This window comes from Magnolia sinica, chromosome 8 (genome assembly GCF_029962835.1).
Source record: "Magnolia sinica isolate HGM2019 chromosome 8, MsV1, whole genome shotgun sequence".
In the NCBI taxonomy this organism is placed as follows: domain Eukaryota; kingdom Viridiplantae; phylum Streptophyta; class Magnoliopsida; order Magnoliales; family Magnoliaceae; genus Magnolia; species Magnolia sinica.
Genome location: NC_080580.1, coordinates 10,018,390 through 10,035,387, shown reverse-complemented (window position 1 = coordinate 10,035,387; position 16,998 = coordinate 10,018,390). Strand labels below are relative to the sequence as shown.

Here is a 16,998-nt window from a genome sequence, read left to right as displayed (position 1 = left end):
AACTCTAATAAAAATTTCAATTCTACTAAAACTCTTTTAAAGTCTAATTTTTAAAAATAAAAATTCTAAATAAATTTTGCTAGATGATTCCTAGCATAATTATAAGTTATTTCTAGAAAAAAGAAAAAAAAATAAAATCTAAAACTCTAAAAATAGAAAAATATCTTTTTAAAAAATTGGAATTACTAGAAATAATATTTTTCCTTAAAAATTCGTTTTTAACTGAAAGGGTGCGTTTTCTAACAAAACAGACAGAGTGGGTCGATTCACCTTGGATGGCCCGTTTCAATAAAGATTGATAAGTTGTGCACAACGTAACAATATTTGGATCAAAAGCTACAGTTAATTTATGGTCCGCCTTCTTTTGACCCAACCATGTTAGGAATGTATCTGTGACACGATCTACATTACATTATGATACGGTCAATAATGACTATTACGGTCTTTTTTATTTTTTAAAAAGATTGTTATAAAATTGTTATGGGACCATTACGGTGTTGTTATGGTCCATTACATGCCGTTACATTTCGTTATGGAATTGGCAAGGTCTTTATTTTTTATTTTTTTTAAAATTTTAAATTTAAATTGTTTTTTAAACGGTCATTAGGGCCCTTACACATAACAGTTATGATTGTTATCATTACGTAGCTGCCGTTGCACCGTTACATAACACGGATTTCGAATACCTTGGTTACTACATTCTCTTTTAAGGTTAAAATTGTATCGACCGTCCAATTGATTAATAGCTTCTTTGCATATTAAAACCACATCCAATCACTGTTGGTTTCAACACATGGCCAATCTAAGAGGTGGCTGTTCAAATGGACGGACCAGATTATGAGCACACTCTAATCCCAGTCAACAAAATCAACTACAAGCAATACAACCTAAGGCTTAAACTTTCATACTTAGATTTTATTTATTCCACGTAAATAATACAAGCTATGAACATATGCTTTCAATTCCATGAAATTCTAATTAAATAGACACGTATAAACATTAAAATCACAAACAAATCCAAAATTATAATTAATAGATGATCGACACGAGGCCAGGGCGCAACGTAGATTTCACGAGCACCATCACTCATGGACAGGAGATTGTAAAATGGGGCTATGATCATCCATCATGAGGCCCGCCATGTCTTCTCTCTTCCGCTTCTTAGGATTAGTTACGTTGATGAGAGTGAAATCAACGAAGTAATCATACCCGTCGATTCTCTCCGGTGCCATGACAGACACAGGGCTCGAAAGGCCATAGGTGGGACCCATGGTCAGTAGACTGTACTGCGGGTCCACGACTCGCTCTTCCATTATCTTGTGGCACTTGTCCATCTCATCCTAATTAGATCATCAAACATGAAAAATTCAAGAAAAATGGTGTCTGTTGAAATTCAAGAAGAAGTCATGATGGATTGAGATCATCGTTACCGTTCGATCATGGGGGAGGAGACTGGCCAGATCAGAGAGATGAGTATCCAACTTGGACGGTAGTAATTCTTCTAATCCACATCTTAGTGCCGATGCGGCCACTGTAGATGGCCTGAACTCTATGAATTTCGGGTCTGAAATGTTTTCATTGTAATCAGTATATTACTGTGAGAATTTTCATGTATCATAAGCGGGGAAGTGCTTGCCACGCGTGTGAGCAATTTAGGCTGTTAATCAGGTGGGCCCGGAAATCAGCTTGCAGATGGACCAACGTGCACCATGAATGTGGACTGTTGGTCAATTGCTTTTTAACTGTCCATTTTTTTGCACACGTGTGGGCCATTTTCAGGCCCCACCTGAGGGATGGCCCAGAGCTCATACTGGAACCACAATGCAACACGTGGGGGTGAGCAGGATCGGAGTTCCTATGCTCGTGAGTAGAGATTTTGCATTTTTCTATTCAGAGTCATGGACGTTATTAGTCATTTCATGTAGTTCGACCTGAGTGGGGCCCAGTGTGATGTTTCTGTGCCATCCAAACCGTCCATCTGTTGCCTCGTATGCTATTCCCAAAACCCAAAAAAATTCTTAATCTAAAATTCAGGTGGGCCACACTATAGAGAACAACATTGAGCAATGGGAGGGGGCCAGCAAATCCGTAGAAACTTCTGGATTCAGTGTAGAGCGTAACGTGCTGTTTAAATGCCATCCGATCCAGCCAGTAGAGGCTTTCCACCAGCACGAAGGCATACACCAAAAGTCATTAATCATAACTCAAGTGGGCCACATCACATGAATTTTATTTTATTATTATTATTTTTTTAATAACATGATTTTATATAAATTTCCTGTGGTGATAGTAAAAATGGAGCGAAGTATCTGATGAACGGTTTGGATTCAACACGAATACCATGCTGTGTCCCAATCATATTCGGACGTATGAGATAATCCCCGCATCTCCATATTACATATTGAAAGGTAGCGTGCACCCATGCGCGCACGTTAGTGGTGGAGCTGCAGCATACCTGAAAGAGCTCCGAGAAGAAGCTCGGTCATGCGTTCTGTTAAGGCGACGTGGATATGACGTGGGAGGGAGTGTAGGTGCCACGTCATCAAGTCCACGTAGGAATAAGCAGTTACGCAGGTGAGGCGCCAGCCCAACGCCTTCAATACCGTTATTTCCATCCGCTGGATTGCGTCCGGCAGGAACGAATGGTCGAGATCTTCCATCTTCAGTAACGGCAACAAAAGGTTTAGCGCCAAAAGCAAGTTAGCGACCTCGTTTGTTGAATTTACGAAAATACCCACGTGAATGATCAATGAAAATATCAAACATCTCGTAAAGATGTTCCTAGAATACATCCCCATGTGTACTAGGATATGTCACGGTGCTAGCCATTGGATTGGGTCCTTTTCGATGATCCAAACCGTTTATACGGTGGGCCTCACCGTGGATGAGAGATGCAACAACACCAAAGAAAAAACCTTGCAGATTGAAATCTATCAATCATTTGATTATTCAAAGTTTCGACCGTCCATATTAAGAGCAAAGTGAACAAAGCGTCGAAATATCCTAATCCAAAAGATTTCATTTTTAATCTTTTCCAATCCAACGAGGCCCATCATACGAACGGTTTGGATCATTAAAATATGATCTCTGAATCACAACTTTAGGTGGTCCATATACCACTCTCGTGACTAATTAAAGAATAATCATATGATGCTGTATCCCACACACATCCGCGGTATCTTGTCATGCAAACCATGCCAAACTCAGACCTTCCAAATCGTGGGTCCCACTGTCCATTGACTAGAAATCTCATGGTCAACCCTAACAATCCTATCAATAGACATTTACGTATGTTGATCTAGACCATTGATCATTTCTATTTTTAATTATCTATTTGATGGTTCTGATTTTTAAGATACGGTGACTATCCATAGTGGGCCACAACTTCGATCTTCTGGATTGGCATACATGTATGCCACATGTAAGGTGGATGTATGCATGATAATTAATTATATGATTATTCTCGTAATTACATGAATGCCCATTAATAAAATTCTGTTACGTAAAGGGAAAAAAATCATTAATCTTTTTAAAACAAAGTTAGCTAGTAACGTTAGAAAAAGGAGAATGTTATGGCTACATATGTCAGTAACGTTTAAATCCAACATAAATGAAAGAGAATATATTAAGTAAATATACAAAACAGAAATTCAAAACAACAGCAGCAACAGCATCATTTTTCTTCTTCAAAGAAAGCTAGCAGCAAGAAAAAGAAGAAGGTTGTGGAGAAAAAATGCATTAAGGAAAATATAAAAATTCGAATTTTAACAATAATGACAACAACAACGATGAGTGGAAGAGAATCATCAAGGAAATATAGAAGCTAGAATTGTAGTAACAACCAGCAAGAAAAGCAATATAGTAATAATCACATACCTGAAATTGAAGCAGTGGAGGGATGGAGACCTCATTGCATTTGGAAGCAATGGACAAACATGCAACTGAGAGTAATTCAACCATCCAATATTTCCATTTCTGCATAATCATACAATCATCTTAATAACATATAGAAGAAAAAAAAAGAAAGAAGAAGAAATGTATAAGAAATAAAAATAACCCAACAATCTTTACCATGAATCGGTTCACGGAAATGTATCGGTCAAGATAATTCACAGCATCAAACACCGACCCAATCGAGAGATTCAACCGGCATTGAGTCTACAAAAGCAATAAAAAAAAAAAAAAACAATGAGAAAGAAAAAACATTATAAGAACACAATATATGTGTTATTGGTCCACACCAACCTTGATGATCCATCCTACGGCTCTAAATCTTGCCTGGGCCAAATCCAACGACTGGAGATGCTCCACGTACACATCACCAGGCAAGTAGCTAGCCTCCTTGTGCAAGAAGACCAGAAGAGCCTGGTCACGATCTTCCCTAGTGGTATAAAACGAGCCAATACCAGCATCCATGTCTAAACTACGCTCCATTGGCGTATGATAGCATGTAAGCCATTCCTCATCACATAACAAGCTGTGGTCCATTTCTAGTGACATGGAGGTGCGCTCTTCACACATCAGCGCACCATGCGCTATGGCCTTTCTATTATAGGAAGTGAGAGTTGTCTGACATGAAAATTCTCACGAAGTACGTACCAACGAGAGAGAGAGAGAGAGAGAGAGGAGAGAGAGAGAGAGGCGTAGGGTAGTTATAGGAGAGAAGATGGTGGGTGGTTGAGTTAACCATGGGGTGTGGTTGAGGTTAGAGTTTTAAAGAGAAAAAGTTGATACTCTGGCAGACTGTGATGGATGATAGACAGACACTTAGAAATTAGTTTAAAAATTTAAATGTATCATATAGGTAGTGAAATTGAACTGTCCAAATTATGGTATTGGGTGTAGATGTATCATCAACCAAAAATTAGGCTTATTGGATTATCCAATTATCAGATTTATAGACAATTATCAGACGGTTAAAAATGAAATATATCTAACCGTTCATTTCATAAAAAAAGTGTCCACAAATGAGAGGTTACAGTTTTTCAACCAATCTGATCTTGGGACTGTGATTTGGTAGTCATTTTATTTGATTTAAGATATGCCAGATGTATCATTTTTAAGTGCAAGTGTATCAAGTGTCATAGGCGGCGTGAGTATCATATCATTTATCGGTTATAAATACGGAGGCCGGGACTCATGAGGAGGTAAATGTGACAGTTTTTTTATTTTGACCACTGTAACCAATTGCGTGAGCACACGAGGATAGGGGGTGGAGGATTATTATTGGAGGAATATCATATGCTGTCAGAAAGTGCCATATCATGGTCACGGACACGAACATTAATCCTAGCCATCCGTAATGTGGGGACCACTGTGGATATTCCCTTACTCAAAAAATGAGACCAGTGCAAGGACTTGTTTTCGTGGCTGGGAGAAGGATGGTTGAGATTAAAAGTTGTCTGTAGTCTACGGTCAGATTTAATTTAGAAAAATGGGGTTGTTGACTGGTCGGGTTCGGCTCGGGTCCCATAGTACCGGGGGTTTGACTTTGCCTGGGTCTTGCCCAATTTAGGTTGTTGAGGATATGGATCCGGATCCAATCAAATGTAGAAGCCCATCGGGTCTTACGACCTTAAATGTAGAGCTGAGCAGGGGTTGAACATGCTGGGTGTAAGAATGCGACTTACATAATCGGGATCAGTCAATGAATGGATCATGTTGCACACATGTGTCCCTTTAAAACGTGTGCGGTGTATAAATGGGCTCTCTTACAGATTTGTGGCATTGGAAACGTAGTTTCATTATACACAGCACATAAATGCTCACACGTAGCTAGTTGTACGCCTAATTAGTAGATGTGTGAGGGATACTATGGTGTTTGTATGACATCTTGTCCAGGCTAGCGAGATTGTCCCATTATAAAAATAGGATGCACCAAAAACCAAAAATCAGGACAATCTAACCATGAAAATGCATACTCTGTGTGAATGTGAAGGTTTTACATGTTTCTTGGTTTTTTATGGTGTACCTCATCTAGTAGTTGGATCAACCTAATTTTTGGAGCATCTTATTTCATAATGAGATAATTTTAATTATAGGTTGTTAGAATTGTGGGTCATATATGACATAATTTCATATGGTATGTAATAATCAGTTTAGATCAATTGTATGATCATTAGGGTGTGACTTATACTATTAATGGGTTTACATGGTTTTATAGACATAACTTACTATTTACAATTGTGGATAAAGTTGTATTGAAAGATAATTTGCCTCTCAAGAATGAAATTAAGGAGACATAAGCAAGTAGAAAAATCTTATGATGAAAAGGTTCTTACCATAGCTTCTGTATCTATTTAAGGTGCATTTGATCTCCAACTTCATACATTCTAACGCACATTTCTCTTTACATTGGAGAGCATATAGACATGAGCATAGAGTAAGCGGAAGATTAACGTGCAATCTATCTTCTCCATAGTTCTCAACAGCCAGCACAATGGCCGATCAAGGTCCGCATTCAAAACACTTTAATACCCTAGATTTGATGCTGGTAAAAGATTGAGAAGTCCATTGCAATTTATTTAACATAGGCAAGATGTGGTACAAACACTATAGTGGGCCCCACACACCAACTAATTGGATGTAGAACTAGTTGTATATGAGCATTACTTTCTCTCTCTCTCTCTCTCTCTCTCTCACGCACACGAGTAAATTGAGTTTATGAAGGTAGGCTTGATCCAAACTCAACTATCCTAACTTTTAATTCAGTCTTGCTTGATGTAATTTATGAATGGATCTGAACTGTAGACCCAGACTTATAAAAATCGGGTTGGGCCTATATGTTGAACATTGTGTGATCTTCAAAGGGCAATTTCGTTGTAGAAAAAGTTAGAGCTTGGACTGCTTTCAGAGATACCTTAGATAGGATCTCAAGATACTAAGGACAATATTAATTTGTTTTATTATTATTATTTTTTAAAGTTAAGTGGGTTATCCTTGTCTCTTTTAAGAGTAGTATACTGGTAAGCTTCTACAACCTTCTATTCCCTTTTCTCTTTCACTTTCTTTGGTTGCCCATGTGTAATGACATTAGATCAATCAATCTTACTTGGATCGTGATTTTTCAATTATATTAGAATTGTGATTAAAAATAAAAAATGAAGCTTGATTTTTAGCAAGGATGAGTTACAAGCTGAGCAACCGTGGGATGAAAAAATTAACACACCTTACATCATGCTTAAGGCCTATAAAATTGTCTAAATATTGATTCCAACCAATTAATCAAGTTCCTCCCATCAGGATTAAGGAAAATACCGAATGTTATGATTATTGAAAACTCAGGTGGGCCATACACTATTTTAAGTGGCTTACCTGTGATTTTAAATAAATTTTCCTATTATATGGCCCTAGTAACTAGATGATTTTTATTTATTTATTCTTGGTTAGGTAGATATGAGAGGAGATGTTTGGTAGAAAAAGCGCATTTCACTCTTATTGCATGATGGGTCCTTATGGAGCTTTGAATGTTTTGAAGAAAAATATAATACCTAAATATGATTCAACAAGCAACAAATGCACCTGTTCTTGCCATTCTGAACAAGTTCCGGTAAACAATAGCGAGGTCCCTAAGATGACATTAATTTAGGAGAAGATTGGAGTGGGTCGACTTGGGATAGAACTTTTGTTACTACCTAATGAACGAGATAAACATAGCACAAAATAATCAGATGTTCAAAATCAGTAAGAAAAAAGGTTTATTAGTCATCTATTTATTAAAACTGATCAATCAAAGCAATTTAGCCAAGGCGCGGCTTGGTGGATCCCCAATCCACCATGGGTGGATCACTAACTGTGGGGTCCACCTAGATTATTTGGGTCATATCTATGCTGTCCATCTATTTTGACCGCTAATTTTAGGCCACCATTCCAAAAATGATTAAATACCCACTATTAAAAAACATCTTCCATTTGCCATCCAACCCATTGATAAGCTCATAAACACATAGAGGAAGGAAGCAAACCAATATCAGCTCGATCCAAAACTTTTGTGGCCCACTGTAAATTTTTAATGATCTATCACCACATTTCACCGGTGTAGTCCGCCTGATATTTAGATCTGCTTCTTGTTTTTTTTGTTTTTTTAAATTATTATTATTATTATTATTATTTTAAATCATGTCCTAAAATGATCTGTAAATACGGATGAACAGCGTAGATTGGATTTAAAGCATGTACATCAAGGTGGGCTCCACAGTCAGGGATCCACCGAACCGTCGCCAGATTCAGCCACATCAGTTGTAGGGCTGTGATTAAGGTACAAATGCATAAATATGGTACCGTACACTAGCAATGTGTGGTATTAAATGGCGACACAAGGTCGTGGGTCAGCGAGTTAGTGGAAAGGATGGATTGACACTTTAGCGTACTGGGCGGGTAACGTGGCGGGTTTATACAAATACATGTGTATTCGCTCGAGTGCAGTTTTAAATTGTACTCGCGTCACTCAAGGACACAACGAATACGTGTATAAGATCAGAGACGCTCATCATGGATCTCGGTTGTGAAAATACAATGTCTAAGAAAGTGACGATTTCTGATATTAGATGGACAGCACGTGCACGTAGGTTTTGGACCGTTGGCCTATTTCTAGTATCTGGTTATTTATTTTTTTACATTTGTGGATCATCTAATGGTCCATGATGTGGATCTTATTTTTTGGGCATGGTCTCTACAGTGGGGATTTCCCAATCAACGGCTCTGATCTTGTAGATGTAGGCTGTCTCGTTGTGAGAATGCACTCGAGCGGGTCGTTCGTGATATCCTACGCGTGGGGCCTACTTTAAGGAGAAAGTGCATATGCGCCTGACTCAGCGTCACGTCGTTACTGTTTCTTGATTTTTTTGTATCTTCCCCGTTTGGGTATTAAATGGGGTTGGCATCTCGGCATTTAATTCGGAGCGTTCATCATGGAAGGGAATTCCCACATCAACAAATATCACTGTGGGGCCCACCGTGATGTCCACGTGACATCCACTCCGTTCCTCATTTATGCCAGTTCATATTAGGAGGTGAACCAAAAAATAGGGCCGATCCAAAACTCAAGTGGCCCACAAGAAGAGGAAAAGTTCGAAGGGAGACACCTACCATTGAAATTTCTTGGGGCCCACCGAATTTTTGGATCAGGTGTATATTTGGTCTTTCCGATCTCGTCAACGGGTTGGATGGTATACAAATATCATGGTGCACCTCAGAAGTTTTCAATGGTGGTCATTCCATCCTCACCGGATTCCCTGTGGTTTTAAAGGATTCCTTTGATTAGGCAATCTTAGCCATCTCATTCATCGTCATAGATAGGAAGAAGGATGGCTTAAAAAAAAAACAAAAGCCAGATCAGGGATGGATCTTCTGATCAATTTGGTTTCCACATGTTAGTCCTCCTGACTAAATGGACCGTTCAGATCGATTAAACTGTCCAAAAGTGGATCGGGTCACATTTGTGGCCATGCAAAGTGGGTCGGGTCAACTGACCAGCGGATCCACCAGATCATCAACACATATTGAAAATCTACGTGTTCAAATGACGAGGCCCATGATGGATGGTGCCGATTTGATTGGTGGCTTTCAAATGAAGGGTTAAATATTAATTGGTTACCGGTCAGAATTCAACAGGCAAATGCCGAAGATTGTTCAATCAATATGATATCACGCCTAATCCTCCATCCACGATCGGGCCCATAATTTAGATGGTCTGGATTGTAGGTGTGTTCCACATGTACGGTGAATTAGTCACCACCATCTACGCAAGGCAGTCATGTTGAGACATGAGCTTTCCATCGGGTGGGCCACGATAATCCAACCATTCACTACTCGGGTGGGCCACCATGTATAAAACAAATTGACCCCTAAAAACTGGTCTGTTTTCTGAGAGGAGGTGTACACCAGTCAAACCGGGTCGAGCTTGACACAGCTTGACTTGGCGTGGCCACTAGCTAACCCTAGCTTGAATTAGGCCCGGCTTGGTTTGATCAGCATCTAAATAATTTGAGCTAAGATCAAACCTCTATAGCACAAACATATAAAGTACACTTTCAATTTCTCATAGAATATAACAGTAAAATCGGTTTACATGTATTTCATCAAACACGTACTAACATAAAAGGTAAGATATAAGGGTATTTGTTTCGTGTCCATACCTTGCAACCCATCGACACTATGATGAGTCATTTCATCAAACACATGCTCAGCAACATCAATGTCAAAATAACCAAGTCACTGAACTGGCTCGATCCAAGTTGATTTGAGCCCGAGCAAGCTTAAACTTGGCTTGAAATTTTTTCAAGCTCAAAAATCCAATTCGACTCGACTTGAACCGAGTTGAATCAGCTTTTTCCATTTGAGCTAACTAACCTAGCTGACTCAATTATTGCACAGCTCTCTTTCTGAGCCATAAGATCTAACCAGTAGCCTACCTGATGAAAGCTCCGAATTGGATCTCGCTCATGTATGCCATGTTGACGCGTCTTCCTCGAGGCGCTTGGGCTTAGCAAACCTTGGAAACTCGTCCCTGATGCCAAGGACAAAGCAACGGCTAGAGTTTAAGATGGTCAATCGTCAATCGACGGTTGAAAATTACAATGGTGAGCCGTACAAATCCAAAGGCAGGATCTGATGGTTAAGATGGTCAGACAAACACAATTTTCTTGGTCTTTTTCATCACTAATGGAACTGACCGTTTAGAGGGTCTGGATCGCCACAAATGCACGCGGTGTGTCCATTAGATCAGGGACCACCATTTTGAAAGTGGTGATTAGCGGCCTGATTGTTTAGATGGTGGAGACTGATCCATTATACATTGCATACATCTACCACAATCCAGACCATCCAATTGCCAGGCTTTTACGGATGGAGTATGGTCGGAAAATCGTAGTGGTTAGGTAATCCTACCCATCCTGTTACCGGTCATTAAATGGACGGCTGAAAAGGATAATGTTATTATTACAAATTCTACAACGAAATCAGACGGTTAACATCGTTCAATCAGTGTGCTTTAAGGCTGATTCTCCATCTATAGTGGCACCCACGATTGGACGGTCTAGATTGAATATGCAACCAGCAACGTCGATGAGTGGCTGTAGTTTGGTAAATTTCACACTCTAACCCACAAATTCGAGGTAACTGTAAAAAGTGCTCTTGCACGAAACAGAAATCAAACCGTCCAAATGGTGGGACCAACTCTAGTCATGTCTAACATCAGATTGGCCGAATGATACCATTAACTATGTTCATCCTAAGCGTTCAGTAGAGGGATCTGCAATGTTTAGTCCCACATCGGAAGAGGGAGCGGTAGCTGAATGAAGAAGTAGACTATAAAATAAAGGTGCGGCGCACCATTTCTCCATACTTACCTGGGCGGGGTTATTGGGTGAACAAGAAGGCCCATGGCCTAGATCAACGGCCTCCATTGCACTTTGGAGGGGCGTTGGTTTAGCATCTCCTCAAGTAGGAGAGTGCACGTCATAATTTGTGGTTGAGGGGGTACGCGTTCGCGCGGCCCCTGCCAATCTTAATCGTAAATTATTCTGAACAGTAAGCATATCATGGTTCTGAGCCGTTGGTTGTGTGGGCTAGAGATTTAGACGAATGTGATCATCTTTGTAATATTGTGAGTTGAACTTCATGGAAGGTTGCAGAAGCACCAAGTTACATTTGGGCATTGAAGCAACCTTATCTTTATCTGGACTGTCTATCAGGCTAATGTCTATATGGCCCACAAATTACACGACTTGAGCACTTTGATCCGTTCAGTTGGAAGAAATCCTTAGCAAGAGTGGGTCCAACCAGATGGGTGGTCATGGATTGTCTGGGTATAGGTTTTATTAGCACATGTTAATGCCGTGTAGGTTCACAGGATACGTGGGCCCAGATAAAGATGAAAACAAATTATCTGTCATCCACATGATCCCATATCAACGATTAGTCAGACATATGTGCCTTGTTTGGGACTTTAAGGGCCTCCTAAGATGGGCCATATCTGTCTTTGAGGCCCTTATCTATTTTTAAGGCCCATAGAGAATGGGCTTTGAAGGATTTATCAATTTCTGCATCCTCATCAACATTAAAGCCTTGTCCCTGTTGTTAACTGGGGTCCAGCTATAATAGTCAAGATATTCCAATGGTTAGGATTTATTATGAAATGTTTAGAAAAAGTTTTATGCTAGCGGCCAACATAATCTGAATCACTGACTAGTTTATTCTATTCCTGATGAGGTCTGACTTGATACATGGCTTGGATCACAGTGCCAACTTGGCTTAGCTTAGGTTCATGCTTTTTTGACTCAGGTCTGACCTGATACAAGACTTCAATAATGGTGCCAACTTGACATAGCCTAGGTTCATGTTTTGTTTTTTGTTTTTTTTGTTGGTGAGTTGGATTGAGTCCAGGGTCACCCTCTATTCTAAAAATAACCTGTGGTGACGAACTCGGTGGTACTCATCCGAGTTGACCATGTCACATCCGACTAGGCTGAGTGGACAATCCATGGTTTTGATGTGAAAGATCATTTTATTTTATTTTTTTAAATCTTTTTCATTTGATTTCAATCGTGCTTATTAGTACTTGGCATTGTGGATCGTGTGGCAATGAACGGATACGGATTGGCTACTCCCCTGCCACTAGCCCTGTGGCTGGTGGTTTCTGCTCTGCTGGCCCACCATGATGTATGTGTTTCATCCATGCCCATTTTTACGGATCATTTTATGGCTTGATCCCAAAAATGAGAGGGATATAAATCTCATGTGGACCACACCACAGGAAAACAATATTGATTGGATATACACCATTAAAATCCTCCTAAGGCCCACTATACTATTTATTTGACATCCAATCAGTTGATTAGGTCATACAAACCTAAATGAAATGGAAAAAAAAAGATTAGCTTGATCCAAAACTTTTATGGCCCCCAAAATGTTTTTAATGGTCAGTGTTCATTAAACACTGTTTCTTGTAATGTGGTCCACTTGAGATTGGGATATACTTCATTTTTTGTCTCATAGTTTAAAATAATCCAGAAAAATAGATGGACAACATGGATGAAACACATTACACATACATCGTGATGGGGCCCACAGAGCACCGACTACCAGCCATTAGCTGGTGGGGGGAGTAGCCTATATGGGAAACAATGAATTGGCATTATGAAAAAGTATTAAAAAGTGTGTTGCAATGCCCCGGATTTCGGGGGCCGAGTAGATACTCCATTCCCAACATCCTGGGTGCCACTTATGTTTTATGGAAGCGGAATTTTATAATTCGTTTCATATGGCATTTGAGTATTTGAGGAATTAAAATGGATCATGTAACATACACTGAAATGATTGTAACTAAAACTCAAAATACGATAAGCAAGAATATATATATATATATATATATATATATATATATATATATATATATATATATATATATATATATATATATATATATATATATATATATATCGAGTATACGAGACCGTATCCCAACAAAATACATACGATTCCAAAATATAAAATGTCTTGGCCCTAAAGTCTCATTGCTGGCCCTAAGGTAACCTATAATGGCCCGCCCAGGAGCTGAAAATATGAGAGCTCCTCCTCCGACGCATCAGACTCCATAGTATCTGCATTTACAAAAAGTGTTTGGTTAGTGTTTTAAAACACCGTTCCAAAGTGGGAGTGAGTGATCCACTCAGTGGGTTCTATTAACAATAAATTACACATGTTATCAATTCCATAGGCGCAATTAATGAAAAGCAACCAACACCCAGTTCCTAACTACTCTTATTAATGCACATACATATTATTATGATATGATGCATGCCCTTACTATCCAACACTCTCTTGAGCGACACCATCTTATGTTCGCAATGCCCAACACTCTCTCATAAGGCGACCTTGACTGCTGAGTCGCAAACCTAACTAATGCAATGTTATAAACGTTCATGTTAGCCGAGTATTTAATTAAGTCTGTTCATCCAGAAGATTGGAGAAGCTGAAAAACCTTCATTTAATCAATGACCTTATCCAGATCACTTGGCCCAAGGTGGCTGTAGCGGCTCTAAGTCTGCGATCCATGATACAAATTTAAGTATCATTCATTTGTCTCACAAATTAATAAATCTAAAGGTAAGACATCATACCTAAAAGTATGAGGATTAACTCGATATGGGTCGTCACCCAAACACCGAGTATGACCACTCAGTTTCGAGGTGCGGACTTGTCACGTAACCAACCAAATTCACCATAGGGAAGGGCTCGTCGCCCAATCCCATTCATACCCAGGTCGTTCGAACGGTACTCTAGCACGGAACCATCGACTGGTTAATTTGATGGGGCCGTTCGAATAAGAATTTGTTACCTCCTGTGCTTGCTGGTCACTACAGGGAGGCTCATCATCCAAGCATAGGCCGACAGCACGGACAAAGTGTCCCATTTCACCATGCCTGGCTTTCGAGACTTGGTTGCTTACTGTTCACTATGAGGAGGCTCGTCACCCCAGCGTAGGCTGACAACTCGGACACGGTGTCCCATTCCACCATGCCCGGCTCATGAGTTTTAGCGGGATCGAATCATTAATGGTTATTAGTAGGTCTCTTAAAGGTATGAGGTGTTTCAGATTTAGGCAGGCGCGACTATACATGGTTAACACACATGGTTGGTCAGCTAGTGAGTAAAATTTTCCCGTTTAGGCGAGTTAAAGAATACATGACATTGGGAATGAGAGTCTCATGTAGTCTAACTACTGCCGGCTATCCGTTCTCAAACTAAATAGGTCAAATTAGTCATTGGACAGCCCTACTGATGGGGCTGCCGCTATGGGCTTCGGTGTTTGTTGGCCAAAGGGGATTGAATTTCTAAATATAACAAAAAAAAATATTACGATCTAGTTCTAGTTGTGAGAAATTTAGATATGCATAACATAAGATTCAACCATTTAACATTATAAAAGATCATGAATTTCTTTAATTGCAAGGAAAATCTAAGCAAGTATGTAAATAAGTTTCAAATTACTTAAAACTAGAAGGGGATTATGTACAATTCCTAATTGCAAAGAATTTGGACATGCATGGAAGAATTTTACAATTAATCTTCTCAATTTACATGCATAGGAGACATACAACATAATTTTCTCATTTAACCTCATAATAGGTGATATGTTATACACAAATTTCTCATAGTGAGAAGGAAATCAACAAGGCAAACATCAAGATGGTTGGGAGTTAAACACTTCTTCCTTAAACAAGTTTAATCAATGTTAAACATAGTATCTACTTTTATATTCCTAAAAAAAAAGACATGCAAAGTAAAATTTGCAATCACAAATACTAATTCCAGCCTAGGTTTGATAAACAGCCACCCAAGGATAATGGTTTGACAGCCTGTGGAGCCACTTCCAAGGTGCTGGTCCCACGAATTTGTATGTAGGAGCCCTATGCCAATAGGATTTGCATGTTAGGATACATGCAAGGGGCCTAATGTACTAAAAACTGAAAGAGGGTTGGAAGGATACCTTCCAGTTGCTGGCGGGGTGCTCCCGCAGTGGTGGGGTTGCAAGCTCCAGCGCGAGACTGAGGTAGGGGAAGAAAATTTTCAACTTCCATCCTCCTTGAGTTCTTCCTTAGTCTCCACTCCCTCTCTACTCTCTCTCTCTCTCTCTCTCTCTCTCCCCCCCCCCCACTTGTAGGAAATTCATATGGAAGTGTGGGATAGATATTTAAGGACTTATATAGTCTGGAAATTAGTTCAGTTAGCCCTATGGAGACTTGTTCTAATGTATATATGTAACGTCCTGTCCAACCAGCTCAGTGTCCTGAGGCGTCCACGTAGGATTTGCCGCAGGATCGTTCGATTATACTGCTCGTAGTGAGAAACCACAAATAAAATTAATCTAGGATTAGCCAAATTGAGTGGACCAGACAGGTCATGATAGGACCTAGAGCAGGCCACCAAGCCAGATGGCCAGATACATTTAGCTTCAGCCCGTACGGGCTATATCGCAAAGCAGGTGGGTCGGAAAATTATAAAAATTTAAGGAACCATAGATTTCACTGGGCTTGTGGTCCATTGCTGACCACGGACTCATTAGACACCCAGAAGTGGGATCTGGCACTGGCTAAATGCACCCCACCTATGCCAAGATCAGAATCTGGCACTTGCTAATGAAATCGAGATACCAGGCTATCTAATCGTCGGATCTCTTCTACATTTACGGTGGAGGTCTAATGAATTTTCCTACACCCGTCCCAAAACTTTGGGACCCGATCGAGGAGTGGTGATTGTTGTTCGCAAATCGAACCCGTACTACCAAACCCCAATTCGATCGTCTCCAAATTTTGCATGGCCCTTCATCGGGCCATGGAGCAGCTATTCTATGAATTTCATGGCCAGGGGGCTACGAAAACTGCTCCAATCACTGGAATGGCCCCCACAGGGCCATTTAAAGATCGAGACCGTTGACTCAAACCCCACGACCGTTCATCCGTTTGTTTCCAAATTTTATATAGCCCCTCGTTGGGCCATAGGGCACCTGCCCACCAAATTTAGTGGCCAAAAGAGTGTTAGGGCCACCCCAACACCAATAGTGAGTCATAGTAGGCTATTTTGGGAATTTGAGAAAACTTAAGACCAGTTGGACCAAGTCTAGGAAATAAACCCTAGCTCTCTCTTCCATAACTTCCTCCATTTTTTTCCCAACAACCAAGCTCTCCCTCATAACTTCCTACCTTTCCTAAATCATCAAACCCTCTCCCTCACCTCCTCCTCCCTTCTCCAACAACAAATCCCCCTCACAAACTCCCACCATCCACCAACCACCAACCTCTCTTATCTCACAATTCCCACTACCATAAAGAGAAAGAGAGAGGGAGCAAAGAAAGGAGAACAAGGTGGACCTTAAAGCAAGGTGGGGCCCAACGAAATCAACCCCACAACTCCCCTACGTCTTCTCCAATAAGAACCCATCATCCTTGGCCGCCCTTTTCACTTTGTTAATCTTCTAGGTAAGATCCATCACCCATT

At 40.1% G+C, this 16,998-nt stretch overlaps 1 protein-coding gene and 1 non-coding gene across 2 annotated transcripts; one reads left to right on the top strand and one right to left on the bottom strand.

The window, feature by feature from the left end:
• Positions 1 to 1,082: 1,082 nt before the first annotated feature.
• Positions 1,083 to 4,434, bottom strand: LOC131254119 (putative cyclin-D7-1). The gene is made up of 7 exons (XM_058255128.1): positions 4,279 to 4,434; positions 4,072 to 4,158; positions 3,751 to 3,975; positions 3,640 to 3,696; positions 2,456 to 2,660; positions 1,431 to 1,564; positions 1,083 to 1,340 (listed from the first exon to the last, which is right to left on the bottom strand). The coding sequence occupies exons 1-7, from the start codon at positions 4,432 to 4,434 to the stop codon at positions 1,083 to 1,085; spliced, it is 1,122 nt and encodes a 373-aa protein (XP_058111111.1).
• A 6,906-nt stretch (positions 4,435 to 11,340) lies between these two features.
• Positions 11,341 to 11,500, top strand: LOC131254668 (U1 spliceosomal RNA). Its single transcript, XR_009175790.1, has one exon. It is a non-coding gene; the product is annotated as a U1 spliceosomal RNA (small nuclear RNA).
• The last annotated feature ends 5,498 nt before the right edge of the window (positions 11,501 to 16,998 follow it).

What these genes read in the sequence shown, in the direction of transcription:
- LOC131254119 (XM_058255128.1), bottom strand. Translation starts at nt 4,434, where the DNA reads ATGGAGCGTAGTTTAGACATGGATGCTGGTATTGGCTCGTTTTATACC. An exon ending in TTTCCGTGAACCGATTCATG is followed by an intron (nt 3,976 to 4,071) that starts GTAAAGATTGTT and finishes ATGATTATGCAG; the next exon opens with AAATGGAAATATTGGATGGT. An exon ending in TTGTTTTGAATTTCTGTTTT is followed by an intron (nt 2,661 to 3,639) that starts GTATATTTACTT and finishes CCGTTACTGAAG; the next exon opens with ATGGAAGATCTCGACCATTC.